The sequence below is a fragment of the Larimichthys crocea genome, chromosome XVI, assembly GCF_000972845.2.
Source record: "Larimichthys crocea isolate SSNF chromosome XVI, L_crocea_2.0, whole genome shotgun sequence".
Lineage (NCBI taxonomy): Eukaryota > Metazoa > Chordata > Actinopteri > Sciaenidae > Larimichthys > Larimichthys crocea.
Genome location: NC_040026.1, coordinates 1,238,188 through 1,265,503, shown reverse-complemented (window position 1 = coordinate 1,265,503; position 27,316 = coordinate 1,238,188). Strand labels below are relative to the sequence as shown.

Sequence of the window (27,316 nt, the reverse complement as noted above, 5' to 3'; positions counted from 1 at the left end):
CCTCTTCTTGTTCAGTGGTGCTCCTACCTGTTCCTGTGGGGGAGATCTGAACTCTTTGGTCTTCTTGGCGGTGAGGGCAGCAGACATGTTGAGTGCCAGCATCACCTCATTGTAGCGGAACCGCTGGTTGTCTTGAAGACAGGCCACGAAGTCATCAGAGAAGGCCACCACTGCCTCGATACGATGACGCACCTGACAGTCACAGAGGTACTGCAGCACGTGGCACATCTACACACACACATACAAAGAAAAACAAACACATAAAGCAGAGGCTACAAAATATGATGATGAATAAGAATAAGTTTGAAGAATAAACTACATCCAGATGTCATCAAGCTTTGGTGTCACTGTCATTGCAAAGCTGCTCCACTACTTAGGAAACATTAAATACAATAAATGAATCTATAACTAAACAGGTGTTAATGTGTGTGTTTATGGCCAACAGTTATGTTTTTTGTTGTAAACGTATCATCTTTATTTGCTGGTGAAAAACAGAGAGGCAGTGCTTCATCATATCAAGACAAAGGTCTAAACATGTGTTGTGTTCCACCATGTGGGAACCTCTTTATGGCATTACACTAATCAGTGTTAACAAAATCAGCTTCAAAGCTTTTTTACCATAAAAAAACGTCCAACGTGTTTAATCCAAGTGGGGGAGGAAAAGGACATTTGTGTGCAGTATGGAAGGAGTTTGATTCAAAATAATAAGTGTGATGGCTGACATATAAAAAAATTAAAGGAAAAACCTGAATTATCGAATAGAGAAACAATAGAGACATAATGTAGATGTTTCCACACGGGTGCATGGACATACCAAACCTACATGGCCCTGTGTGAAAAAGTGATTGCCCCCTAAATCTAATAACTGGTTGGGCCACCCTTAGCAGCAACAACTGCAATAAAGCAATAACTGGCGAGTCTTTTACAGTGCTGTGGAAGAATGTTGGCCCACTCATCTTTGCAGAATTGCTGTAATTCAGCCACATTGGAGGGTTTTCATGCCACAGCATCTCAATCAGATTCAGGTCAGGACTAGGCCACTCCAAAGTCTTCAGTTTGTTTTTCCTGTGTGTGTGTTTTAGATCATTGTCCTGCTGCAGAACGAACAGATGGCCGGACATTCTCCTTCAGGACTTTTTGGTAGACAGCAGAATTCATGGTTCCATTTACTACAGCAAGTCTTCCAGGTCCTGAAGCAGCAAAACAGCCCCAGACCATCACACTACCACCATATTTTACTGTTGGTATGATGTTCCTTTTCTGAAATGCTTTTTGCTTTTGTGTATTACTTTTACACCAGATATAATGGGACACACACGTTCCAAAGAGTTCAACTTTTGTCTCATCAGTCCACAGAGTATTTTCCCAAAAGTCTTAAGGATCATCAAGAAGTTTTTTTTGACAAAAGTGAGACGAGCCTTTGTGTTGTTTTTGCTCAGCAGTGGTTTTTCTTCTTGGAACTCTGCCATGCAGGCCATCTTTGCCCAGTCTCTTTCTTATGGTGGAGTCATGAATACTGACCTTAACTGAGGCAAGTGAGACTGCAATTCTTTGGATGTTGTTGTGGGGTCTTTTGTGACCTCTTGGATGAGTCGTCGCTACGAGGCTACGCTCAGGTTCACCACGGTTCCATGTTTTTGTCATTAGTGGATAATGGCTCTCACTCTGGTTCACTGGAATCCCAAAGCTTTAGAAATGGCTTTGTAACCTTTTCCAGACTGATAGATCTCAATTACTTTGTTTCTCCTTTGTTCCTGAATTTCTTTAGATTGCAGCATGATGTCTAGCTTTTGAGGATCTTTTGGTCTACTTCACTTTGTCAGGCAGGTTCTTTTTAATTATTATTATTATCTATTATTTAAGCGATTTCTTGATTGAGAACAGGTGTGGCAGTAATCGGGCCTGGGTGTGGCTAGAGAAATTAAACTTAGCTTTCCAAAGATGTGATAAACCACAGTTAACCACATGTGTGTTATCTTGTCTAATATTTAAATTTGTTTGATGATTTGAAACATTTAAGTGTGACAAATATGCAAAAAAATAAGAAATCAGGAAGGGGGCAAATACTTTTTCACACCACTGTATATAGTCCAGCCTCTAAAACACAAAGCTTGTTTTTTCATTCATGAGGTTGCAGAAATGTTTTGGTTCTGCACAAACTTTTCCTTTGGTTTCTCACTGAGTTGAACTTGGTGAAGCTCTGCTGTGTTCTTATATAGTTTCTAGCTACGAGATTCCTCTGCTGTCTTTGGTCAGAGTGCTCATTGACGTTTGAGAGAAACCCAGAGTACAGTGATTATTAACTATCGACACACTGTCTGACATATTCAAACAAACAGAGAGCGTCACCTGGAGTTTTACAGGCTCTGGTAGCTTCATCTGTAATAGTCCTTCTTTAGGCATGTTCCTCCCTCCATCCTCTCCTCTGCCTTCAGTCTCCAACTCCTTCGTCACCTCCTGCTCCACGTGCGAGTCCTCCTGCCCTTCTCGTCTCTCAGAGAACACAGATGGTTCGATCAGTCTGAGGATGTTCTTCAGATCTCCATTTTGGAAAACTCCCATGATTAGCATGGTGTAGAAGAGTTTGATGAGAGGGACAAAGAGAAACTCAGTGCTACCGCCGATTGGATCGCGTACATGCATGCTCCCCTCCCGCACTGCCTCTGTTAGCATCTCTATGGTCTTAATTTTCAGGACATCTAAGGGGAATTCAGGGCTGTACTGGAAACAGTCTCCTGATCCTGATCCGTTGTTGCCATTATTACGATACAATGGTCCACTCCCACAGACAAAACTTGGGGATGAGAAGTGCATTCTGGGCCTCAGAGAGGTGCTGAGGCCAATGCCTGGCAGACCATGTTTCTTCTTCTCGTCTGGAAACAGCGTGATGCTCTTGGTTTCGTCTGTCATGGGAACAATGTATTCATTGTTCATCATGAGGCGGGCCGTGGCGTAACTGCTCAGGTGGATGTCGATGAGGAGGTCATAGTAACCCGCACGAAGCAGACCTGTGGGTGAGAGACGCACAGAAAGATACAAACATTTAACTAAAGCATGTGTTATATAGTCACTGGTTGTCACATTGTGGTACTCAAGCTCCTGACTGACTAATTCCTAAAATATTTTTTAGATGAAATGAATTAAATAACACATTATACATCATATACTATTATATAGGATATATGAAATTATATTTGGGGCGGCTGAGTGGGTTGTCCACTAATCAGATGACCATTGGTTTGATTCCCAACTCCTCCAGTCTGCATGTCACGTCTCACTATTATCTAGCCTCTATTTATGTCCCAGAAACAGGAGCTCTATTAATATGCATTCATTTATTATTCACAATGTATATGTTACCTGGCATGTACTTATTCTCTATCGCCTGCAGGAGCTGTGACTCGTCTACGTGGGAGCAGAGGGCATGTGCCACCCGGTTATTTCCCAGAGCACAGATTGCTGAGTACAGTCTGAGGGTATGGTAGTGAAATTTTAATAAGTCTCTCTGCTCTGACAGCTCCAGGATATCCACCGACCTAGACAACACACAGAGAGATACTGCATGAGAAATCAGCGGCAGAAGGATGAAAAGGTGTGTGTAAGTGTGTGTGTGTAGGGGTTACTCCACCTGTTCTCCTCAGGTATGTGCAAAGACATGAACTGTAGAGGTTCGTTGCACTGGACCAGCCAGCCGTGTCTGTCATTCACTCTGGATGCTGACACCTGAAAAAAAAAACAAAGATGAATTTAAGACAGAAGCTGGCCCAGTTGTTCTACCAATAAACCCGATCTACATTTCTCTGCTGTCAAACCAATACAACAACAACAAACTACTATAAATAGGTTGGAGCTGTTACCTTAAGGAAGTGGTTGGGAACACGACTCCATAATACAGGAGTGAGAAACTGGACGTGCAGGCGAGGAGGACACTGAGGAACTGGGTTCTTCCTCTCACTCTTAAACAGACCAGCTGACAGTGGCATCACATTCTGGAAACAAATATGTCGACAATAATTACAACATCACATACGACGGAGCTGGACAGAGCAAAAAGGATTCTGTGGACAAACTTATCCTGCAGGTTTTGTTGGTGTCACATTAGTGTCCATTCCACCGGTATGTATAAGACGTAACTGACGTGACATGACATGACTGGAGGAAGTGTTTGATAAATTCACTGTTTGAGTATTTGTTTTTATATATAAATATATTTGTTTTATTATATTTTGTTCACTGTAGACAGAACAAAGACATTTCTTTGCAGCTCTCATTTTCTTTGTTAATTCTGTTGATTACAAGCTCCCTCTTCTGGGACAGAGTGTCATTAAATTGTAACAGGAGGATTTAAAAATGTCTTGATGAACAAAAAACCTACTTCTCTATGAAACATTAAAATCTCTCCAACTGTAAATTGCATGGTACTGTACTTATGTAGTTTTTCTGAAGAAAATATACATAAGACACATATCTTGTCAAAATTCTGTTCATTTCCTGTAAAAAAAAAAAAAAAAAAGCCATCACAAGGCAACGGGCGAAAACAGAACCTCCTAACATGGAACAATGGACAGAGATAGTGGAGGAAATCTATATAACGGAAAAAATAACACATCGTCTGCGATTTGCAAGAAGCAAGACATGAAGAAAAATGACTGAAATGGATGACATACAATACCCCAGAAAAAAACAGTGACTAAGAATATGATTTAGACTGAATCAACAGATAAAACTGAGAGAATTGAAAAATTCTTAAAAACAAACATGTTTTTTTCCCCTCATTAACCATGTTTTACCCATCTGTTCTGGTCATGCATTGTGGAATACTTACTGTAATAACAAAATGGTTGTAATTGAAATCTGCATGGAAAAATAATTCTGTACTGACAATTGGAACAACAATAAAAATGAATTTAAAAAAAGGGTTATATATATATATATATCTATATATATATATATATATATATTATATATATTATCTATATATATATATAAAGAAAAATCTCTCCAGCTGTGTAGAAGGCTTTCATTATGAAGTAGCAGCAGAGCAGATCCACTCATCTCTGAGGTTAGAAACACAGTACCATAGTTATTTTATTTCTCACCTTAATACGCCCTAGTTCAAACTGGAAGACATTAGGGCTCGTGGCCTTGGCAAAGACTGCTGGGAACAGCTTAGTGCTGGGCTCCACCTGTGGAGAGGATAGAGTATAGTTAGCTAGTTACCTATGTCCAACTGAAATCACAATTTATCATTCAGTTCATCATGTTTGTTACTTTTGTTGTTAGTATTCTTTTTGTAATTGACGCTCCTTTAGGCTCTGTGTGGGCAGATCAGTGTACGTCAGCAGTACCTGGTAGTATGTGCTGAGTTCTTTGCCGTTGGCTGTGAAGGTTAGCAGTCCATTTGTTGTGTCGACCAGACAGCCAATCTCTAAGCCGTTATTGTTCCTCCCCTGACCAGGACTGCTGCTCTCTCCAGCCCACACCATGTAACAGTTACTACGCTTTATACTGGAAAACACACACACACACAGCATGGAACTGAATGAATCATATGATGTAGTCTTAAACTGGAATAATCCCTGAATCCCTCAACATAAGATGAATTTACTCTCAGATACAGGTTGGCTGCAGCTCGACTTACCTCTCATGAACTTTGCCCTTCTCGTCTCCCAGGGTGACGGTGACAGTGCGGACGTTGTGCAGCTCGAAGCTCGGATCGTACTGATGAAAGTCAGAGGTTACCCAGCCCACCCAAACACTGCTGGGCTCTTGACCAGGGAAGATCCGCACTGAGTAATAGTGCTGCACAGAAAGAGTTACAATCAAGTCAAGTGTAATTGTATCGGCCTTGATCGCAGTTACTTTACCAAAGGACTTTACCACACTGATGTTATGAAACAACAAATCAACACTTCTATCAGGTGCAGAGGATAAATATGACCTGAGACCTGAAATGGAACCATTTTGTGCATCGCATGAGGTGTCATCAGTAACACGTATCATGTAGTACATGTAGTGACATGTATATTGCATGTTAGAGTTAGTATGTGTATTGTCTTACAGTAGAGGCTTGCATGAGGAATTCATATTCGTCTCTGTCATCAGCCATCACCTCCTCTGACAGACGAGCAGATGATGGACAACTGTTGTCTGGCTTGTTTCTCTTCAACATGAACCTGGCAGATCAGATGTTTGGTTTAGGCTCATAAAGTTTAAAAAATGAGTGTTCAAACACAGCAACAGATGGCTAAAAAGTGCAGAGTATAGATTGTTTTTAAATTGCTAAATCTTCACTGATGTTATGACAAGATGCAGAGTTTACCGTTGCTTGAGCTTGGACGGCTTCTCCTGGTTGTAATCTTTGTGGTTGTTGAATTCGTCTCTCTCGGGTCCATTGGGACCATTGTGACCATGAGAAGTCTTCATCAGAACCTCAAAGTCTGACACGGTTTCAAAGTCTTCCAGTTCCTGCGAAACCAGGACAGTGACAGTGAACACACCACACATACTCTCAATCATTTACACAATGCTACTGTTTACTGTGTGCAGTAAATGGTCATGTAAATCGTGGGAAACAGCTGTAAGACATGCACAGAAATGTATACTTAAGGGGTTCAACAAAAATATCAGAAGAAAAGGTTGAAACTGTCAACAGTCATTTAATCTGTAATTCCTAAATCATCTAACTAACCCTAACCCTAACTGCATGCATGTTTAGTACATGGTACATCTGTGGTACTGTTACCCTCTTTGGTGAGAAGAGGCCCTCATTAGGTGGAGACCTGGAGAAGGATTCCGAGCACTCTATGGGCATGCTCAGTCTGTAGAAGGTAATGTCAGTGTAACTGTTCTGTGAGCCAAACGACCTCTGGGTGACCCTAAGGCATGGACATGACTCCACTGTCCCATCTATCCTCGTCACCTGAAAATAGAGGAAACATCAGACACCATGAACATAAAAGACATAAGACTTAAAATATGTCTCCAGTGGTTCCATTTCGGTGCAGATCTCAGCCAAGTTTCAATGCTACTCCCAAAAAAAACTACACTGCTTGCTTCACTATGGCTGTGTGTAGTGCAGGTGACTCCCCTCACCTCTATGTGTTGGTGGTTGTTGGGGACAGGTACAAACTGAGGCAGCCTCTTGCTGAGCCACATGGTGACGTCCCGGTTCATGTTGACAGCAAACGGTTCGTAGCCTTCCTGCAGGCCACAGATGGTGAAGTACTTCAGAGTGCTGACGTCTTTACCAAAGTTCATTCTCCCCACCTGACATACACCCAGACTGCACACTGGAATAAAACCTGGACATGGACAGAAGAAACGCTTTCAAACTTTTTGTGCATTGTTACCTGTACTCAACATTTAATGGACCATTTGTGCTACTAAATATTCACCTGGTCAATGAAATTGTTCTGAAGCACTTGTTTAAAAAATTCCATGTTATACAACCAACTGCATGAAGGGCCAATGTCCTTTCATCTTTGAAATGTTCATGATGAATCCGCCCACGGGGCCTTACATCAAAGGATCAGACTGACAGAGGCAAGACTACCAGAAACTAAGCTTTAACATTACTGATACCAAGCAGACCTTCTTGTTCTATAATAGTCTTGTCTCAAAGGATTCAAACTGCTCTTCAGTATGATGGAGATCCTTTTAATGGATAACTTTGTATCCTTGTTGCTAATCAAGGCTACAAATAAGTCTAATGAAGGTTACAAGTGTGTGTGTGTGTGTGTGTGTGTGTGTGTGTGTGTGTGTGTGTGTATGTGTGTGTCTGACCTCCACCAACTTCAAAGTCCTTGAAGGCCAGCTCAGATCCAGAGTCATCCAGCAGCACTTCTCCATTAAGTGTGAACATCATGGTGTGTTCGTTCAGATCCACCATGCAGCCAACCACGTCGCCCGTTTGCCAAGCACGCCCAAAGTGCTCATTACCCTGATTCCAGCGCTGGACCTGGAAAACAATTTGATTTGTGACTCAATATATATATTAATGGTTCCACTACAGTGCCAAGAGGGTGAACAAATTAGATTTGTATAGCAAAGAAAAATCCATCCACCTTGAAGCCGTCAAATACAAAGGCCTGGTCATCAGATCCCAGCTCCTGGTCAGGGAGGCATCCTGGCCTGGCCCAGCCCACCCTCATCTCTCCTGCTGTTAATACCTGGAGGAGAGGCAGGGATAGGTTCATATCCAGATCACAAACAGCTGATAGATTTCAGAGCAATACTGTCATATCTCATATCATCGTCTCTTCTTACCTCCAGCTCAAAGTACCACTTCCCTGCATTAACACAGTAGGTTTTCTCTGCTCTGAAAATGCGGAACCTCTCAGCGGACATGTTGCTGAGGTCAGATTGAGCTGCTGGATGAGAGGGAGGAAAGAAAGCAATCATCTTTATTTTTTAGTAACTTTTTTATCTACTATATACTATAAAAAGGGTGGGTAATGTACCATGGTCTTGATCAGGAGCTTCCAGGTTGTATCCATATCCCAGCAGAGTCCTGACCGCCTCTCTCAGACTGTCTTTGTTGGACTTCTTGGTTCTCTCGTCTAGCAGAACGTAAGGGACCAGACGAGGGTTTCTACGATTTTTCACATCCTGAGATGAGACAGAGGACAGAAGAATCAAAAGTAGACAACAGAAAGAAATACAGTGCTGTGCAGGAAAACTATCCCTAAAAGCTCCAGGGCAGCAGCAAACAAACTTTAAGACATTTCTTTGTGTGTGGAGATAACCATTGTCTCTAGGCAGCAAACTCGGTAAACTTACGAAAGTGTTCCATCTCCCGTGTTATCCATGTGTCCTATGAGCCCTGACAAATGGTGATATTGGCTCTACGAGTGTATATCGCTCATGTTTCTGGCTTAAATATGCAGCTGCCGGTGTCATCTTATATTCAAAGGCATTACGTTTGCATTTCTTCTGTTGCTCCTGGTCTCTGTCCTCTTTGTCTGAAGTTAGAGCTCCTCAGTTTGACTCTTCAGCCTCCACACTGGGATGGCATGAATATGATTGGCCCAATACAGCAGCTAGTCTCTAAGTGGTTTTTCAGTACCCTCTGTGAATTCCCATCAGAGATGAGCACACAAGCTGCCAGCTATTATCAGACTCACATTTATATTATTGGATGACTAATATGATTGATTGTGACAGCACCACCACGGGCAGACACCACATTGTGTTAGTAGTCTGTCTTTCTGCACCGCAAACATAAGTAAAGACGTGACACAGGCTTTCATCCAGCACACACTTTTTTACTCTTTGTATGTTGACAATGCGTTTGATCATGTTGGGTGCATTCTGTCATAACCTCAGTTACATTTCCTTTAACCAGTTAGTGTTCTCTTTCATGGATGCTGGGTGAGTCCACCAACTGTCTGAGATGTGTAACATAAAATCAAAGTAATCATGTACTACAAGAACCTAAAAATTGTACTCAGTCTTGGGTAAATATACATAGTTACTTCCCACCAGTAAAGTTGTTAGACTTTAGACTTTACTGACTAGGCTCAGTTCTAATAACAGACACGACAACAACGCACACACAGAGGACAGCTACAGACTGAAGGGCAATGCAAAACAGACCACAGATGTCACCCTGTTGTGTACACTACATGACTACATCTGTGGAGCAGACCAGTCAGCCAATCACATTGTCAACTGTCAAAACTGCCCTTCATCAATGACAGTCAGAGATCTGCTGTAGAAAACACAGAGTCACTGTTGTCTGTCTCCTTATACACACATACACTGTAAAAAAAAAAAAAAGATCTGATCAATTAGTCATAATAACTTATTTCTATAATTTACTTCCCTAACATAATAAGTTATTAATGTTCAAATAAACTTTATGAGTTATCAGTATTAAAACTCAGGTTTTCAAGTCAATGTAAATTTGAATGTGTCAACTTAACTTAACACAGTGAGTTACGATATGTTCTCGACTGTTCTCTCTCAGGCAAATGATTTTCTTTAACATAGTTTTTGAATGTTAAACACACTTACAAAGTATATTTTGTTTAACATGCTATTTAATATTTCTGTCTCAGTTAGCTGCTGAGTACTCAAAGGAGATGAAGGCTATAAGTATTCAAATACATATTTTTTGAAGAGATGAGTTTTAAGTTCAAGCGTGATCTTTAAGGAAACTAGTGAAGTTTCTTTGACAAGAGAAACATACATTTTCTTGATACGTTTTACACATATAATGTAATAAAATGAGTTGTTTTAACTCAGAGTATCAAATTTAAATAACTCATTTTCATAATTAAACAACTTGTCTTATTTTGCTTTATAAGTTGAAACAAAACTTGTCTTGAAGTTGAGTTCACTTATGTTTTTAAAAGAGTACACACTCACAGCATCCAGTATTTAACAACCTGTGTCACAGTCTCCTACCTGTTGGATGCCATAGGTCCAGCCCTGGCGGATGCGGTCTCTTGCCCAGACGTTGTGTGCGTTCTCAGCCAGTTTGTCCACCATGGCTTCCTGGGTGGAGGTCAGTTTGATGTGACTCAGGTCCAGAGGAGCAGGTTTATAACCACTGGACAACTCATAGCTGCACAGATATGAGAGTTAGATCACTGAATCATTAACTATTCAGCTGCTCAACAACATTCACACACTGATGTTAAGAGCCTCTCTTCCCCGTCCCCATCATTGTGTCATCTTCCTGTATCCCCAGCTGGCTGACTTGTGGCGTTAAGTATTGTTTGTTATACCGATGGTTGAGGTGACTTACGTTGGTGACAGTTTCATGCCCTTCACTTTCTCTACAGCGTGTTCATCTGCTAGGCCAACATGGCAACCCAAGGCCAGGAGAGTTCTGTAACAAACACACCACACACACACACACACACACACACACACACACACACACAATGGTATTGACCCAAACATCAACCATACGCCTACAAACTACACAGAAACTTGAACACATCATGTGTAATCACTTCAACGTGTGACAGATAAATATTTGATCTAAACGTCATGTCTCATGTTGCTCACTGCACTAATTAAAACGAAAACATTACTTGAGAGTCTCTAGAGACATCTGTAAGTTGTAGCTTCGCTCCTGTTCAGGAAGCTTACAGAACTCCACCAGACAGGGGTGTTGCCGCTTGTTATCATCTCGCACCTGAAACAAACACAGACACATAAAAAAGCAAAAGTTAGGACAGCAAGGGAGTCTGTCGTTGATCTCAGGACACAGAGAACCCAGGGACACCTGGAGGCTGGTGGGCATAGAACTAGAGTTACATAATTACAGGCTTTACTTCTGACAGCTTGGGAGCAACAGGTACCAGTCCCGACTCCTGACTGGGCAACCAGTAAGGAGCTTCCTGTGTGTGGGGTGGTAAAGTTTATTTATAGACTGCTGTAATTCCAGATGTGCAAAGCACCATTAAAGATGTGTAGGTTCTGTAAGAACCATGCTGCTCTGCTCTGTCTGATTTCATCCATCCATCCATCCATCCATCCATCCATCCATCCATCCATCCCATCTATCCATCTATCCATCCATCCATCCATCCATCATCTGTAGCCTCATCAGGGTCACGGAGGGGCTGGAGCCTATCCCAGCTGTGTGTGAGTTGTTAAATCGATGGATTTTTGTCATTCAGACATGAAACCAACATGTTAGATTGCCTTAAGATTTATGTAGACGAGCATGTCTGAAAGGCATAATCAGTGTTTTGTACTGTACTGATCTGTTTGTCTGATACTCACTGCACCATAGGTCCAGCCCAGTTCTATCTTGTTCATCACCCACAGTTCATGGATGTTTTCTGCTAGCTTCTCCCTGATCCTTTCCAAGTGAGGTGGCAGCACAATCTACATACACATACACAAAAAGAAAGACAAGACAATTGATTATCACTGTTCTGTTGTTTCAGTCTGGCTCTGACATATTGGAATAAAATAAAACATTAATGAGGAAAAGTCGCATTAACACAGAAATAAAATTGAATAATATTTCATACTGTAGTAATGAGAGAATTAAAAGTGCATTAGTTCATTTCACAGTTTATTCCTATTCTTATTTTTTTAGCATTGACCATTCCGCTAAGCTGATGGTGCTCTCTACCTGGCTGGTGTCTACAGGTGTGGGGGTGAATGCTGCCTGGCTCAAGGTGACAGTAGGTCCCAGCAGGTCTCTGGCTGCAGTTTGGTCCTGACTGGGCTCCAGCTTCAGTTTCTCCCTGGGCAACACCGCTTCATAGCAAGGAGCGTAACCCGGAGGAGGGAGGAACTTAAACTCCCCATGACGACCCCCGAGGAGAAAACGCACCCTGCAGTGTGACAGATGACGGACGATTATGGTTTATTATGGTTATAAAATATGGATTTCTTCACTTTGCTGAAAGTGAACAACCACCAAACCCAGCAGCTTAGTCAACATTAGACATGTTTTATCAGCATAGCTGCTATAGCAGTAAAGTATATTTTAATATACACACTTGCATTAATGAAATAAATGCATTTTCTTTTGATGTTATATTTCTTTTTTTTAAAGATTATTTTTTGGCCTTTATTGATAGTACAGCTGAAGATAGACAGGAAGCAGAGAGAGGGGGAGTGACACGCAGTAGATTAGCCGTCCGATGCGGGATTCGAACCGGGGCCAGCTGCAGCGAGGACTGCAGCCTCCACACACAGGGCGGCCACTTAACCCACTACGCTACCGACCGCCCCGTTATATTTCTTTTACTCAGAATAATTCTTCATTAATTCCACTGTATTATTATAGCATTTTTATTCCTGCAGTCTTTAACTTACTTTTAAGCAGTGTTCAATGATTTAAATATACACTCATCTAATTAGTGACACTGAACTATCTATTTACATACTTAACTACACAGTGTAACCTGCACTACAAATATCTGCGAAAAATAAAGTTTAGTCAGACATGACGGGTACAGACAGTTTTCATGTTGTGTGAACTGTTTTCAGTGAAGCACTGACTTGACTCCAGCAGAGAAACTGGCCACGGGGAAGAAGAGCCCATCAGAGTTGAAGTTTTCAAACATGCCCTGAACCGGCTGGCCGTTGATCCTGAAGGAGATACTGGGCGCACTGAGGTCCAGACAGCAGCTCACCACGTCCTCTGCTCGCAGAAGATGCTGGTTGGGTGAGTTAACAGTCCGTGCGATGCAGCCTGCACAGTAAGGACAGAGTTTGAATTTCAGTCTGCGACATGTGAACCTCTGAATGGAATCAGTCTGTCAATGACATCAACGCACATGCAGTGAACAATTTTCTCCCTTGATACACACACACACAAACACACCTCACCTGACCAGAGGTGGAGTCCATCAAAGCCGTAGGAGTAGAGGTCATCCCCCACACCGTTGCCTCCCCACCCCTCGCCCCCGCTGGGATAGGGTGCATAGCCGCTGGTGTTGGCCCAGCCCACCCTGAGGTGAGTGGCCTCTGCTGTGACGAATGGCTGAGCCTGATCCACGATCAGCTCATAGTACCATTTCCTGTATTGAGCTGAGCCGTCACTGACTCCCAGGAAGATGTTTGGACGCATGCTGTTGGAAGGAAGAAGAATGTCATGATCCATCTAAAAACAACCTTGGGTTAAAACAACTTCTGTGTTATTCGATGCTGTAAACACCACATATTACATTAAATTAGTGTGTGTGTGTGTGTGTGTGTGTGTGTATACCTGCTTACGTGGTTGATCAGGCGGGTCTGCAGTAACAGATCTCTTCCTGGCAGCAGGTTGTCACAGATCAGGTGCTGGTTTGAGCGCACTGCCACGCCGTGACACACACACAGCGAACACAACACATCAAGAACCTGCACAGTACACACACATGCCAGGAAACATGACAGTGTTGTAAATACATCATTGTTAGAGTACAAACACACACAGACTGAGCTGCAGGATTCCTGACAGATTGATTTGATTGGACAAAATACAGCTCGGTGTCAACAGAGGTTTTCTCTGCTGTGAGAACTCTTTGTTGGCTCACTTGACCAGCAAAACACAGACAAGTTGGCAAATGTGCCTGAATCTTTAAATCACTGCTTCTGCCAACAGATTCATGGAGACTTTTCATAGCACACACAATTAAACATGGCTTACTTGCACAGAACTCAAATGTGTAATATACAAAGATATACTGTATATCTATAGGAATACCTTGTGGTTGCGTCCATGCTTGTCCAACAGAGATATAATGGATTTGATGTGTCCCTCTTTGATTATGTTCAGAGCCTCAGGACTCTCCACCAGCACACAGTGAAGCACCTCTAGTATACCTGGAAATAATAATACAAATATGGATAGTGAGAATGACTACATATGTGCAATGAGCATTTAAAAAGCAGGGACTATATTTACATATCATCATCCTACACTGAAAGTAGTTCCTCAGAGATGTAAGACCTGCTTCTAATCAGTTGTGCAACTCATTGTGTTGACATTTTAGAGAAGTTCAATGACTCAAGGACTTTTAAAAGCTGGCATTTAAAGCTGAATGAGTAGATAAGTATCCAATCTACCTCGCAACAAATCCAAACAATCCAACACCTGAGATGAACTATGACTCAGGAAAAATCCAATTATTATAGCATAATATACAGAAAGTGGAGCCTCTGTTTCACCAGTGTGACTTTCATGATGATCCAGTGGTGACTGGTTGAATATTGTGACATGGAGGGCAAGCCAACCTACCAGACGAGGCCTCCAGTCTCTCCAGTCTGCTAATCAGCCAGTCCAACGAACCAGAAAACTGAGCACAGTTCTTCCTGTTTCCTCTGATCAGTGCAGCTGGGAAGAGACAGGAGAGAGGAGAGGAGAGGAGAGGTATGATGTAAGAAGTACTGCTGTGTTTTTAAGCAAATAGTAACTCAGTCCATTTTCATCTTTGAATAATGTGCACATCAACTTCATGCTAAAATGTATCATATCATATCATATATGCATGTGTGTGTGTGTGTGTACCCAGTAGCTGGTAGAGGGAGTTGAGAATGGAGCTCCAGGCCTCTCCTGCCTCCCTTCCTACTGCCTCAGCAAAGTGAGCTGCACTGCTGTAGACGTGAAGACGATCAATACACTCCAATACCAGGCTGATCATCCCCTGCAGACACACATGGTGTTGGTTTCACTGGTGTACATATCTGCTTTCAGATCATTTTAATCAGATAAAGTGGAGAAGAGACAGACAACAGTTAACACTGTGGAGGCTCAGCTGCAGATACAGAGCATTCAGACTGCAGTCACAAACCTCAGAGATGGGCTGAATTCCAAGCTGACACATTTGCAGTACTGTGTACTTTATCAAGGCCACGTGTACTGTGGGACAAAAGCTTCAGCCGGGCCAGACGTCTTCAGGTCCTCTTATATTCTGCTTAATTCTCAATAAAAAAGACTCCAATCGAGTACAATGCAATATAAATTTACTGCAGTTCAAATAAGAGTGCCCTGTGGAGCAACTGAGCTATCACTGCACCTCTGATCTCACCCTGACTTCATACAACATTATTTCTCCTTGCAGGTAGTTTTGGATGTTCTCCAGCCGCTCCACTATATTTAATGTTGTCTGCTACTTCTTATATACAATGGTGTCTGCATTCCTTAGCTTTGCATGCTTCAATAAGCAGAGCACACTCTCAGTTCCCTGACAACACTGACTCTGACTGTGCTGCCACCTATGAAAATGTATGTCACTATGTCTGAGAGGGAGAATGTACACAGAATAAATGGATCCAAGAGTTAAATCTGATGGTACAACTGTGATGACACAATAAGAGAGCTGGACTACAAAAGTAAATAATAATAAGTAATCAGATTCACACACAAACACACACACACACACACACACACCCTACCTCTTCCTGAAAGAGGTTCTGTCGGTTCTTCAGCGCTCTCAGTCGATTCTGCTTGTCTTCATGTTCCAGGTGATCTCCAGGTGGTTGGAAGTAGCCAATCAAATCCTGCAGACTCAGACTGACAGAATCTATTGGTAGATCTAGAACGGAGCTCTTCCCCTTTTTCCTGAGTGTGTCCAGACCCCTGCACAGCACAGAGCAGAGGACATCAATCATTGCCTTAAACTGTAATGTGAAGTTCTCTTCTGGTTGATTTATACGTTAAAGCTTTGTTGGTCAGTGTCCATGTTAGCTGTCTGAATAAGACAGAATTTGCTTCTCGCAGTGAGTTTTAGTTCAGAGTTATGATGCTTTCAGGCTGCTGGCTCTCCCTCACTGTGTTTAGGCTGAGCTTATTGGTTGTGACAAGCTTGTCAGTTTGAGAGGATTGTTTATGTGCACCTCCCTGCTGCTCCATTGGTTTGATGTATGGGTGTGATCATTCCTGGGTCCAAACTAATGTGCTGGGCTTAATGTTGACCATAGAGCTACATCAATTCAAAGGACTTGTCAAAAGATGGGATTGAACTTTCTAAAAATACAGAGGTTCAAAAAGTTATCTCGTGACTTTCTGTACAGAACAGGTCTACACTGTACTCTGTAATATTAATTACAGAGACCCATATGTATCCCATATGTCATATGTAACAACTTCAGTGGGATCTGTGATGTCTTAGAAGTTGTAAGTCCATGACTGGGCACATTGACAAAGAGTATTGTGGGTACTGAGATGTCATTCAGATTCTCAGTGTTGAGAGCACACGTCTAGTTTGATGCTAGCGCAGCTCAGTGTGTTTACTTTGGGAGTTTACAGAACGTCTGCTTATTAATGATTCATTAGGCTGCTACTCAAAGCTGAGAACTGACATATTCTGCCTTCATCATGGCGCTATAAGCTCATCTATTTGTGTTACAGATGACTGGCTCAGCTACATTTATTGCCCGGCTTGCAACTGCATCTTGCTTGTTCCTAACTCTTTGCTGCACACTCTGAGAGCAGCTGCTGCGATGTTAAACAGGAATACGGCTGCTTGTTGCTTTACAGAAATCTGTAGAGTTCTTCTCTTGTACTCTGCAGTCTGCATGTTCACTGAAGGAGACATTTCTCTCCTCAAATTAAAAGCACATTAGAGCAGAATGCAGCATGTTGCTGTCTCACATACACTGTGTATATTACTTTAAGTGCAGGACATTTCCTTTTAATTAAGTTACCATCACTGTCTTGCCACCCAGAGCAGCCAGCATTTCCCCTGAGCTTCAGTTTTCTAGCATGCAAGGGAAATTGCAAAAAGCTAGTTTGATCACATTGGCGGGTGCTGTCACATTATGTCGGACTGAGAGAGTGACTTTTCTAGCATGCAAAGGAAATTGCAGCAGGTTTGTTATAGAATTTCTGGACACACAGGATAGTGGTTTAGTGGTCCAGCTGTTCTTCATACAGTATTTCCTGCTGATTTAAACATTCAAGAATCATCTTGTTCCCATTACATATCTCACAGCTGTTGCATGATGCTTTTGCCACAGGTTCATCATTATTTGCTACAATAAATCCCTCTTAATTACAAACCACTAACTTACAATACTTTTCTGTGTGTGTGTGTGTGTGTGTGTGTGTGTGTGTGTGTGTGTGTGTGTGTGTGCGCACAGTAATCCACCTGATGAATAGGTTGAACAGAAAGACGGTACTGCGGATGACTCTAGCAGTGCGACTCTCTTCATGCTGTGAGCGAGACAGCGTCAGCCCGTCATCCATGTGACCCTCGTGGTGCATGATGGCCTGAAATAAGAAGCGAGCTTTGAATATGACTGACCTCACTGAGCAACAATCTTAATCAAATTACAGCAGTTTCCAAAGAACCCGAGCTGTCTTAGGTCTGAGGCTAATCTCGATAAACACGTATATGTATAGGATGGCGGAATGTGTAGGCAAGGGGCAAGCTTTTTACTGGACTGCAGAGGAAGTCATGACCTGGATATTAGTTTTCTAGATATGCTAAAAACATTGATGGTTGCAACCAGAGGCTAAATGGTGTGAGATTGGTGTGAGGCTAAATAAAATAAAAAAAACAATGATGAGAGAGTATCCCCGCATCAGTTTATCAAAATATTAAGTCTGTTTTTTGATCTAACTTTTTTATGATAAGATTGGCATTATTTTGCATTAGCAGAAAACATTTAACCATTATACTTATTACTTAATGTCAGGAACACCCATCCCATCCACCTCCTGCAAAACCTGCTGTAACTTGCAGACTGTGTAAAATCTATAGTCATGCTGTATTTCACCATGGGCACAAATAAAAAGTGACAAAAAGACAAATTATGGTGCCATTTATTTACCATATTCTATAATAAGTTTTAACTTTTAACTTTTTTGTGACTTGTTGCAGGCATGAATGTAAGCACCTAAAGTTAACTTTAATGTTACACAAGGGTCAAGTTCTGTTTAATGCAGTGAGATACCTTTCTCTGTACTCCACCCATGCGTGCACACTTTGCATCAACAGTCTGGTAGGTGAGCCACAGGCAGGTGTCAACATGTTGGATGTAACACACAGAATCTCCATACTTGATGTCAGGAACACCCATCCCATCCACCTCCTTCTTCACTCCGGGGTCCAACTTTTCCTGGAAGAGAGAGGAACAGCCAAACTGAATATGATTATCAAATCTGATGAAATGCCACATGACACTGATTGTGCCAAACTCATCTTGACGAGTTTCACATGTTACACTGACTTATTGCTGACATCCCCAATGATCTGCATTCATTCATTTACAACTAGTCAATACAAGCCAGACTACAGAACAACAGACAACAGAACCTGTCATGAACATGTGTGTGTCCATATTTGGATAGTAGCACAGTTAGTGTGTGCTACCTTGAGTTTGACAGCACCATATTTCTGAGCATACACACACACAGAGAATTTTTGTATACATAAACAGAAGATTTATCGCAAATGTTGATGATTGATAAACCGTTCGAATCACAATTCAAGCAAAACTGACATGAAAATCACAAATACCATCTGAGGCCATGCTCAGGCTGCCTGATGAGCCACAGTGCAGCCTCAGTCACATATCTTGGGGCTTATTACTAAGACTGACGTGAACTTTGCTGTCTGTGTCCCTCAGCCTGATCATATCAGACGAGCCAAACCTATAGCATCCTTTAAATCACCTTAAAAAAACAAGGAGCTCTTTATGTTTTGGCCCACTTTTTTGTTCTTTATTGGTAATGTTCTGTTGTTTTGTCATTATTTTAGTGCATAGGTTAAGGCAGCATTTTGTAACTTCAAATAAAGTTATTATTGAACATCAGCTGAACATCAGTGATCAATCTAGGTAGAGCAGAAAAGCAGAAAATGAGCAGTCATAAATACATTATGGACAGTTTCCATTCAGTGTGGGTACAGCAAGCACCATTATTAATACTGTAATGTTGTACAACCTTTTATGCAAAATGATTAGTTATGTGTTGTACAATGATAATCCACTCGGACATGTAAGCCTATCAAAACATATTGGATAACACACAGATTTCCCTTTGTGTTGTAATACATCACACCCTTCACAGACAGTGTTGTGGATGTTGTTGACTCTGTACCTTGGAAGACCTGAAGCAGAAGGCTGTGGACTTCACATCGGCTTTCTCTTTGTCCATTAACAGCAGAGATTTGTCCTCTATCAGGCTGAGATACTTCCCTGTGGTCACATGTCTCAGTCTGAATGGCTGACCCCAACGGATATGACTCCCGCTCCACCTACAACCCAAGGCCACACATATCAATTCTAAATACACACATACACAGGCCTGAAGAATTATTATATGTTTACAGTTTGCACCTCCTGCAGAGATATTTTTATATAACTCACGGATCAAATGACTATGTGTAATTCATTAAAAAAAAAATGTTGCTCATAGTGCTTGTGTGTGTGCATGTGTGTGTGGGTTTTTAAGCTAAATCCTGTATGTATACACCCCCTGTATGTATAAAAAGCATCATCCCTCACAATCTTCTCATAAATGGTTAAAATAGGGCAATCATTCGATCAACTTAAATAACCGGGGATCTGCTGTCTGGTTACCAACCTGGAAACCGTGTCTAAAACCTACTGTCAGGGCCTGATACTGCTGTTACTTAGCAACTATTGAAACCATTTAAAGTGAGAAAGAGTAAGAGTTGACGCACATACTGTGAGTAAAAAGTTGTAATATTTTTAACATGTACTCTAGCACTCTGCTGCCCACAGTGCCACCAATCCAAGCTAGACTCTTTATTCTGTGAGGAATCCCCAGCTGAGGCTGCAGACAGCCTGACAGAAGATAAAACGAGTGACAGCAGAGGTGACGTGTATTCATCTGTACAAAGAGCACTCATCTGTTTGTGGCTATGATATGTGTGCGGTGGTCTTTATTTCGTGCATGTGTGTGTGTATGTTGTACTCACACAACCCGCAGTGTCTCCAGCCTCCACAGGGACCTGGCATGATTGGACACTGCTCCCCCCTCATAGTGCACCGTCCTGGGGGTAAAAATGATTCTTCATTCATAACGTTCTTCCACAGCAGCTCCAGCTGCCTTTGACATGCATGTACGTAGATATAGTACTCCACTACCTGGATGACTCAGTGACAAATCTCAGCAGACAGTGAGGAGGAGAACACACTCATTCTCATTGGCATTGTTTAACAACATGGCTGTCCCCTTTGGGAACATCTTAAGACTATAATTATTAATAGGCGTCCCTGTCTCAGTCACAGAAGAGAGCTCAGGCTGTAATGGGAGTTGCTAGTTTCCCTTCCTGCAGGCCATGGTAATTTCCTTACAAAAGAAGCTGAATGCTGTATGTCTAATGGTTTAAACTGCAGTGTGAAGTAGAGTCAAGTCTGAAGTCAAAAAACACACAAAAGGAAAAACCCTTTTCACACATCAATGTGACACTGTGTCAGAACTGTAGAATAAGAAAAAAATGATTCAGTGAAGCTGAAATATTTTGTATGTTTGTTAAAGATAATACCTACATGTCTCAGACGACACAGAAAACACTGTCGCATCCTGTAATTAAGCTGCTATGTAAGCCAAATGAGGCCGGTTTCATACAGACACAGTACATTAGACACAAGCCTTGAATGGAGCATGCTCATGCTGCGTCCATGTTCAGATATATCTGACCTGAGGTCAGTACAGAAGTGCCGGAAAACCCAAACAAACACAGACGCCTCAATGTAATATGTATCCAAATGTAATGGATATTGTCCATAAATCAGTCCAGTCGTAATTATCAGTGCATATTATTACCTCCTCTGCTCGTCTCCATGCTCCCCAGATGGAACGGTTAGACACTCGTCCATGTGACCGTGAAGGAGGCGCAGGACGTCCCCTCCTATCAGGAAACCTGCAGACGAGGGAGCAGAAGGAGAGGAAAAGCAAAAAGGGTAAAAATAAATGAAAGGAAGGTGAGGCATACATGGGGGAGAAGAGTGCAGCGGAGGGGTGAGAAAGACAGACAGAACAGAAGGCGACAGACAACGCGTGAATCATGCTACAGACAGATCAGTCACATTTGCATAAAAGCACCAGAATTAGGAAACCTGTTAACCTGCACATTGCTAATATTAAAACTCAGAGTACACTGATAAACCTGATGTGATGCCAGGGCAGCAATCGATCATGCTATTAAAAATGCGTTAGCACTCACATACATAAAAGACCAGTAGAGCTGACTGCCCAAATTCTGTCACTCAAAAAATTTTGGGAATTGTAGTCCTTGACAGACTCTCGAATTCTTCTGTTGTCTTCCAAATATCATTACATTTGAAAACATGCTGCATCCAATGTCTGAGAAACTTGAAATTCAAATTTCAAAGTAAAACAACGTACAGATAAAAAAAAGACAGAATGATGGAGAGAAGAAAACAGAGAGCGAAACATAGACAGGTGACAGGTGTACCTTGTGCTACTTCACTGCCAGAACAGATGGGAGCCACACTCCACAGTGTCTGCTGAAAGGCTGCATCTACATGGAGACTGCCGTTACCGTAGGACAGATGCTGCAGGAAGAGAGACGTATATGCCAAATTTGAAAAGAAAAACAGCAGAACAGATGAACACTAAACACGAGTCCTGTATTTTGACATTTGGTCTGGCCACCAGAACACCAGAGACAGCACAGCGATTCTGACGCATCAGACATTGCAATAGGTCAGTCAGTATGTGTTGAGCAGACTGCGCGGTTTCTGAAGCTGGTTTTGCATTCTACACAATGAATGATCAAAACAGACAGTCAGGAAAAAGAAAGAGAAGAACAGAGGGAGCCAAATGCTGTAAACTCAATATTTATCTGAGATTATGCAAACAGGCGCAAGCAGGCAAATGTACAGATATGTAGCTAAACTGCCCGAGGTGTTTCCAGGTACTAATAACGTTTACAAGCTGGGCTGCAGATTATGAAATAAAGCCTCCACTTCAAGATTCAAGTTATGAGGCTGTTAAAAATGGCTAATTTTATGAGGACGTCTTGAAGGTTACTTCAATACAGTCAGAAGAACAGTGCCCATATTGAGGTTTGTACTGTCTGTACCCCAAGCGACACTCGAAATATTAAGAACAACTGTCAGCCATCATCATATCATCAGATGTTTGTTCTAAATGTCTGAATAAGAAAAATACCCAATCTCACAAGGACCCAAAACTTCTTAAAGGATGTTATAAAATGTTTGTCAGACATATGGACACTGAGACTAAACCTCTGGACTTCTGGTCCAGGAGGACAGCTACTGTTGGGAACAAACATGTCTGAGAACCAAACATGAATATAATCAAAGAAGGAAATGTACTGTAGGCTTTACCTGAAAGGAAACTGTAAGTAGTGTAGGAAAATATGACATTTTATTTGTACTTGTGTATGTGTGTAAAGAAAGAAAGAAGAATCTTTGAGCCCCCTCTCCTCACACATATTCCCACACACAGCTGCTACTGACCAGATATCTTTCAGAGGAGACGCTGACCAGGATGAGATCATCTCCCACTCTAACCTTCTCTCCCTCGGAACGCTGCTTTGATGCTGGATGGATGGTCCACCAGCACGCCTCGCCTACACACACATACACAAACGCAGAAACTAAGAATTCACATAAAAACACAAACAATATCTCAGAAAATAAAGCAGAAGTGAGTGCATGACTCACAGACTCACATAGCAACATAAAGTCCTGTAATACTACCTACTGTTCTGTATCACCTCAGCCTGTGTACCACTTTGCTAGCCTAGATTTGTCTTGCAGCTGTTCTGCTTGTACTGTAATTTGCATCATCTTTACAGAAGCAGGTCAAGAACAAGAACAGGGCAGACAGCGTTCTTTGCTGCGGCTTATTGTCCTGACTTTGTTCTGGAGTTAAAACCACTGTGGAGAAGCTGCAGGTCAGGAGTCAGATTCTATCTGTACACAGACAGAAACAATCTGACGGACGGCCGTCATAACACTGACAACAGCAGTCCAGAGTTTCATTACAGAGATGGAATGAACACACAGGAAATTGTGTGGCTAATATTATGTTCTGTTATTGTCCCCTTTAAGAGGTTTGGAGTTGGAACAATAATCTTGCCAACAAATACACTGAAATCTAAATCAACATCACTCGCTTGTAATCAGCTGAATGGTGTCTCTGTCATTCCTATGTCTGTTCCCCTGCAAGCACTACGTAACAGCTAAAGTCACACACCACCAACTATTTGAGTGATTTTGGGGAAACTGGGTCATATTTTATGGAGAAAATGTTTTGTGGCTTTCTGCCTCAACTCTCTGTGATTTACAGAGTTTCCTGATGGACAGTGAAGTAAACTTCTGCAGACTGTAGCTGCTGTTAGCTAATGTTAGCTCAGTTTGTTAGCTGGGCCACTCTGACTCAGAGCACCGGGGGTAGTGTTAGTGTTTGTACAGAAGTGTTTGAAGAAAGGGCTTTACAGGCCCTGGGCTGCGTAGGATTGCTAATGGGGAGTGGAGCCGGTGTCTTACCAGAACCAGAGCTAGGCAAGCTGGCAACAAAACCAAGCTCAGTAGATTTTATAGAAATAACTAATGGGGAAGAGAATGAAGAGGATGACGGAGGAACTACAGTAAGAAGAGAAAAGGAGAGAGCAAGCGAGCAAGATGTAAATGTGGGACTGACTTTTAGTGGTTGGTGAGAGCTTGGTGAAATAAAAGGCTGAAAGACAGACGCCGAGCTGGGCTGACTGCTGCTGGACTAGTCAGTAATATTAGCTGCTGCTGGGTCTGCTGTTGGTGACCTGGTTGATGTTTGGCTGTTAGCAAAGTTGTTGTTGATCATAAGTAATGTAATCAGAACAAATACTCGAGTACAGCTGAACATAGTTACCACAGTGGTGTTATACTCTGAAAGTGGAGACCACAAAGCAACGGTTACATTAGTTTGTCATGTTTGTGTCTGCCTGATGAAGTCAAATATTTCCTCTCCTTTTACCTCACATCTGCTTTCACTCCTGAGAAAAATATCTGGCTGTTTAGCTGCTAAACGCTCCACCATGTTCACCAGCTAACTGTGTCTGTCTGCTGTTTGCTGCTTTGCGGGAAGTGCACAGTGGGTTTATCAGAGCTTTTTCACTGGAAACAGCTGCCTGCTGCTGCTGGAAACAAGGTTGATGAAAGCAGAGAGACTGAACCAACAACAACAACCCCAGTGAGGGTTTGGACTAAAAACTATAGAAAATAATGCTTTAAAGTAAGAAATCTTTAAAATAATGCTTGAAAAAAGTTTGTGATGATTTATATATAACATGATATCAAAATGTGTTGGACTCCTACCTGTGGTGTCTTCCTGCAGTCCAACATCAAAAGCCAGCTTGTCTGTGGATGAGCGGGAGGTGGACAGACAGCACAGGTACTAAACAGAGAAACAATTCATTTTATCAATGATCTGATCAATTAGATCATCTTTGTGTGTGTGTGTGTGTGTGTGTGTGTGTGTGTGTGTGTGTGTGTGTGTGTGTGTGTGTGTGTGTGTGTGTGTGTGTGTGTGTGACGGGGGATTACATGTTCTCCTCCTGTCTGCAGTCTGGATAATTATAACTTATAACAGTATCTCTGTTAAGCTGTTGCACAGAATGAGCAGTGTTTCATGTAACAGTTTCTTAGATTTAGTGTGCAGTTTGATTTGAGTGAGACGATGTGATGATGGAACCAAAACAAAAGGTGTTAAACCTTGTGCCAAGATGGCAACCCCAGACACTGAAGTAAAAAGAAGTCATTAGCCATCAGAGGAGCACGCTCATCAACTGGGCAGTTTTAATTCCAAAATAATTCTAAATTAGAATTTAATCATTATCATTAATTATCAAAATAATTACTAAATTAGTACTGCCAATATACACTGTTGTCCATGAAGTTTTAATCATTTTGTTTTCCTCTTTTTATTCCTATTTATGTACATCAGGTTAATGGTGGTTTAAACTTTGTTTGAAAGAGATTGATCAATAAAGTTTTGATATATCAAGAATAAATCACATTGTTACAATCATTTCATGAGAAGAGGTAAAAAATATTGTACAGTGTATATTATATATTTTTGTATAGTGGACTGCATGTCTTCAACAATATAACACCACAAACAGCAGTGACTGTAAGGAGTTAATCATTTAATATTAATAATGATCTGGATTTTTACAATTTCCTCTTTTTGTTTTTTTTCTATTAACGAACCACGTGGCAGTTGTTTAAGCACTCTGCATAACAATGAGTTAGTTACAGAGGAGCAGTCACATATTTCATTATCCTCAACTCCCTGGAATATTATTCCTGTCTAAATGGGACTTTATCTGACATACAGAATTTCTGTGTTAGTTGATATCAATCTGCTTGTATGACCCTCATTATGTTGTGTGTGTGTTAGTGTGTATTCACTGACCATTCCACTGTAGGAGTGTCGCAGCAGGACAGCATGTCCATACAGTAAGGTGCGATGGCCGCCACCCTGGGCCGTCTGACAGAGACAGAGAGAGAGAGGGGAAAAAGAGCAGCGTTAGCAAAGACAGGACGTGACAGAGAGAGAGGGAAACAGTGAGAAACAGCTACACGGAGATATCAAACAGAACAGACAGAAAGATCAACACAACAGATGCAGACAGGAAGAGAGAGGAGGCCAGCTGTATCATCACACGTTAGCAGAGAGCCTGCAAAGTCAAATTTAAAAAGTAAGCTTAACTGTAAGGTCATCCATCCATCACATCATTTTTTTTAAGGTGCTCTGTGTTCAAATATCAATAGATCACTGTCACATTAACATTCCCAGCTGATAGTATAATTACTATTACCCAGGGTTGTCTAATGAAATAATTATCATGAGTATGATTTGGGATTCCACAGTTAATTAAACCTGATCGGGTGTATGCACTACTGATGCTATGTGTTTAGAGTGGCAGCTCTGGTACATCGAATCAAACGCTCCCTGTTCACAGGTAAACTGTCCTGCCAGTCATCGGTCTCTGCTTCCCAAACAGCTGCATCTACAAAGACTACTTGAACAAGCCTGCAAAAGAAAAAAAAAGTGTCATTCCTGCACTTCTGAAGTCCGATTTATAGTTTTATTACACTCAGTAAAAAGTTCAAAGTGGTTTAGTAGCTATTTAAAATCATTCAGGGGAATAAATAATTAGAAATCATGATAAATAAATATTGATCACCACCATGCAGCCCTGTTCACTGAACTAAACAGTACCAGTACTAGAATAAAGCAGAGCTCCCCTCCTCCTACAAACCTGTTTGCTCTTTGCCCCTTCTCTCTCTCCCCAGCATTTCTGCTGTGGTGTGACCACTATACTACACATATCAGTGCAAAACTACACGATGACACCAACATCTCTGATTGCAGCAGGAGTCTGCACTGCCGGGAGACTCTAACATGTAGCTGGAGTCTTGCTTTCTGACATTTGTCTTCTTGGTGGAAAGTGCCCCTACAGTTTGTCTGTTGCTCTCGTAATTCCTCCTGCTGCACTGCAGTCATTCTGCCAGCGAACACAGAGCTGTGCAAGCCTCACAGAGCAGAGCCGCTTCACTATCACACACACACATATTAAAGAATGTGTGTAAAGAGCAGTGAAGAGGTGAAGCTGCTTTTCCCTGTCCTGTCCCTGTCTGTAATTGGTGATACAATTAATACATAAGATGTGTTAATATACTGTAATTAATACAATTTGTATCATGTCAGCAGAAAACACAGCCTTTACTGCTTATGAACTTTCATTGAAGCTTTTTCAGGAGCAGAACCACACCTCAACCATGGCACTTCCGCTATTCCTATTCTGCACCCATTCCACCCACCCCATTATTTTTATGCTATTTCTAACTCTCCATAGGGTCTGTCGTGTCGGGTGCTGCGGCGGATTCCCCAAAGCTTCCC

At 41.8% G+C, this 27,316-nt stretch overlaps 1 protein-coding gene across 10 annotated transcripts in view; it reads right to left on the bottom strand.

The window, feature by feature from the left end:
* Positions 1-27,316, bottom strand: part of ryr2a (ryanodine receptor 2a (cardiac)) — a 135,655-nt gene that overhangs the window by 51,255 nt on the left and 57,084 nt on the right. For 6 of the 10 annotated variants that reach the window (XM_027289387.1, XM_027289392.1, XM_027289389.1 and 3 more), the window contains 37 exons: positions 25,826-25,900; positions 24,727-24,805; positions 22,885-22,997; positions 21,855-21,954; positions 21,203-21,299; positions 20,352-20,426; positions 19,508-19,664; positions 18,361-18,525; positions 17,553-17,674; positions 15,859-16,042; positions 14,972-15,107; positions 14,702-14,797; positions 14,168-14,286; positions 13,688-13,821; positions 13,309-13,550; positions 12,979-13,171; positions 12,101-12,305; positions 11,743-11,847; positions 11,046-11,149; positions 10,754-10,837; positions 10,411-10,570; positions 8,463-8,610; positions 8,269-8,372; positions 8,067-8,171; positions 7,786-7,960; positions 7,096-7,304; positions 6,746-6,922; positions 6,323-6,468; positions 6,062-6,176; positions 5,642-5,802; positions 5,349-5,508; positions 5,100-5,186; positions 3,858-3,989; positions 3,629-3,723; positions 3,361-3,536; positions 2,350-3,008; positions 28-228 (listed from right to left, as the gene is read on the bottom strand). In XM_027289387.1, the coding sequence (XP_027145188.1) occupies positions 28-228; positions 2,350-3,008; positions 3,361-3,536; positions 3,629-3,723; positions 3,858-3,989; positions 5,100-5,186; positions 5,349-5,508; positions 5,642-5,802; positions 6,062-6,176; positions 6,323-6,468; positions 6,746-6,922; positions 7,096-7,304; positions 7,786-7,960; positions 8,067-8,171; positions 8,269-8,372; positions 8,463-8,610; positions 10,411-10,570; positions 10,754-10,837; positions 11,046-11,149; positions 11,743-11,847; positions 12,101-12,305; positions 12,979-13,171; positions 13,309-13,550; positions 13,688-13,821; positions 14,168-14,286; positions 14,702-14,797; positions 14,972-15,107; positions 15,859-16,042; positions 17,553-17,674; positions 18,361-18,525; positions 19,508-19,664; positions 20,352-20,426; positions 21,203-21,299; positions 21,855-21,954; positions 22,885-22,997; positions 24,727-24,805; positions 25,826-25,900 (5,595 nt within the window). The remainder of the gene's footprint in view (positions 1-27; positions 229-2,349; positions 3,009-3,360; positions 3,537-3,628; positions 3,724-3,857; positions 3,990-5,099; positions 5,187-5,348; positions 5,509-5,641; positions 5,803-6,061; positions 6,177-6,322; positions 6,469-6,745; positions 6,923-7,095; positions 7,305-7,785; positions 7,961-8,066; positions 8,172-8,268; positions 8,373-8,462; positions 8,611-10,410; positions 10,571-10,753; positions 10,838-11,045; positions 11,150-11,742; positions 11,848-12,100; positions 12,306-12,978; positions 13,172-13,308; positions 13,551-13,687; positions 13,822-14,167; positions 14,287-14,701; positions 14,798-14,971; positions 15,108-15,858; positions 16,043-17,552; positions 17,675-18,360; positions 18,526-19,507; positions 19,665-20,351; positions 20,427-21,202; positions 21,300-21,854; positions 21,955-22,884; positions 22,998-24,726; positions 24,806-25,825; positions 25,901-27,316) is intronic. The other 4 variants (XM_027289390.1, XM_027289396.1, XM_027289397.1 and 1 more) reach the window with 1 other exon arrangement.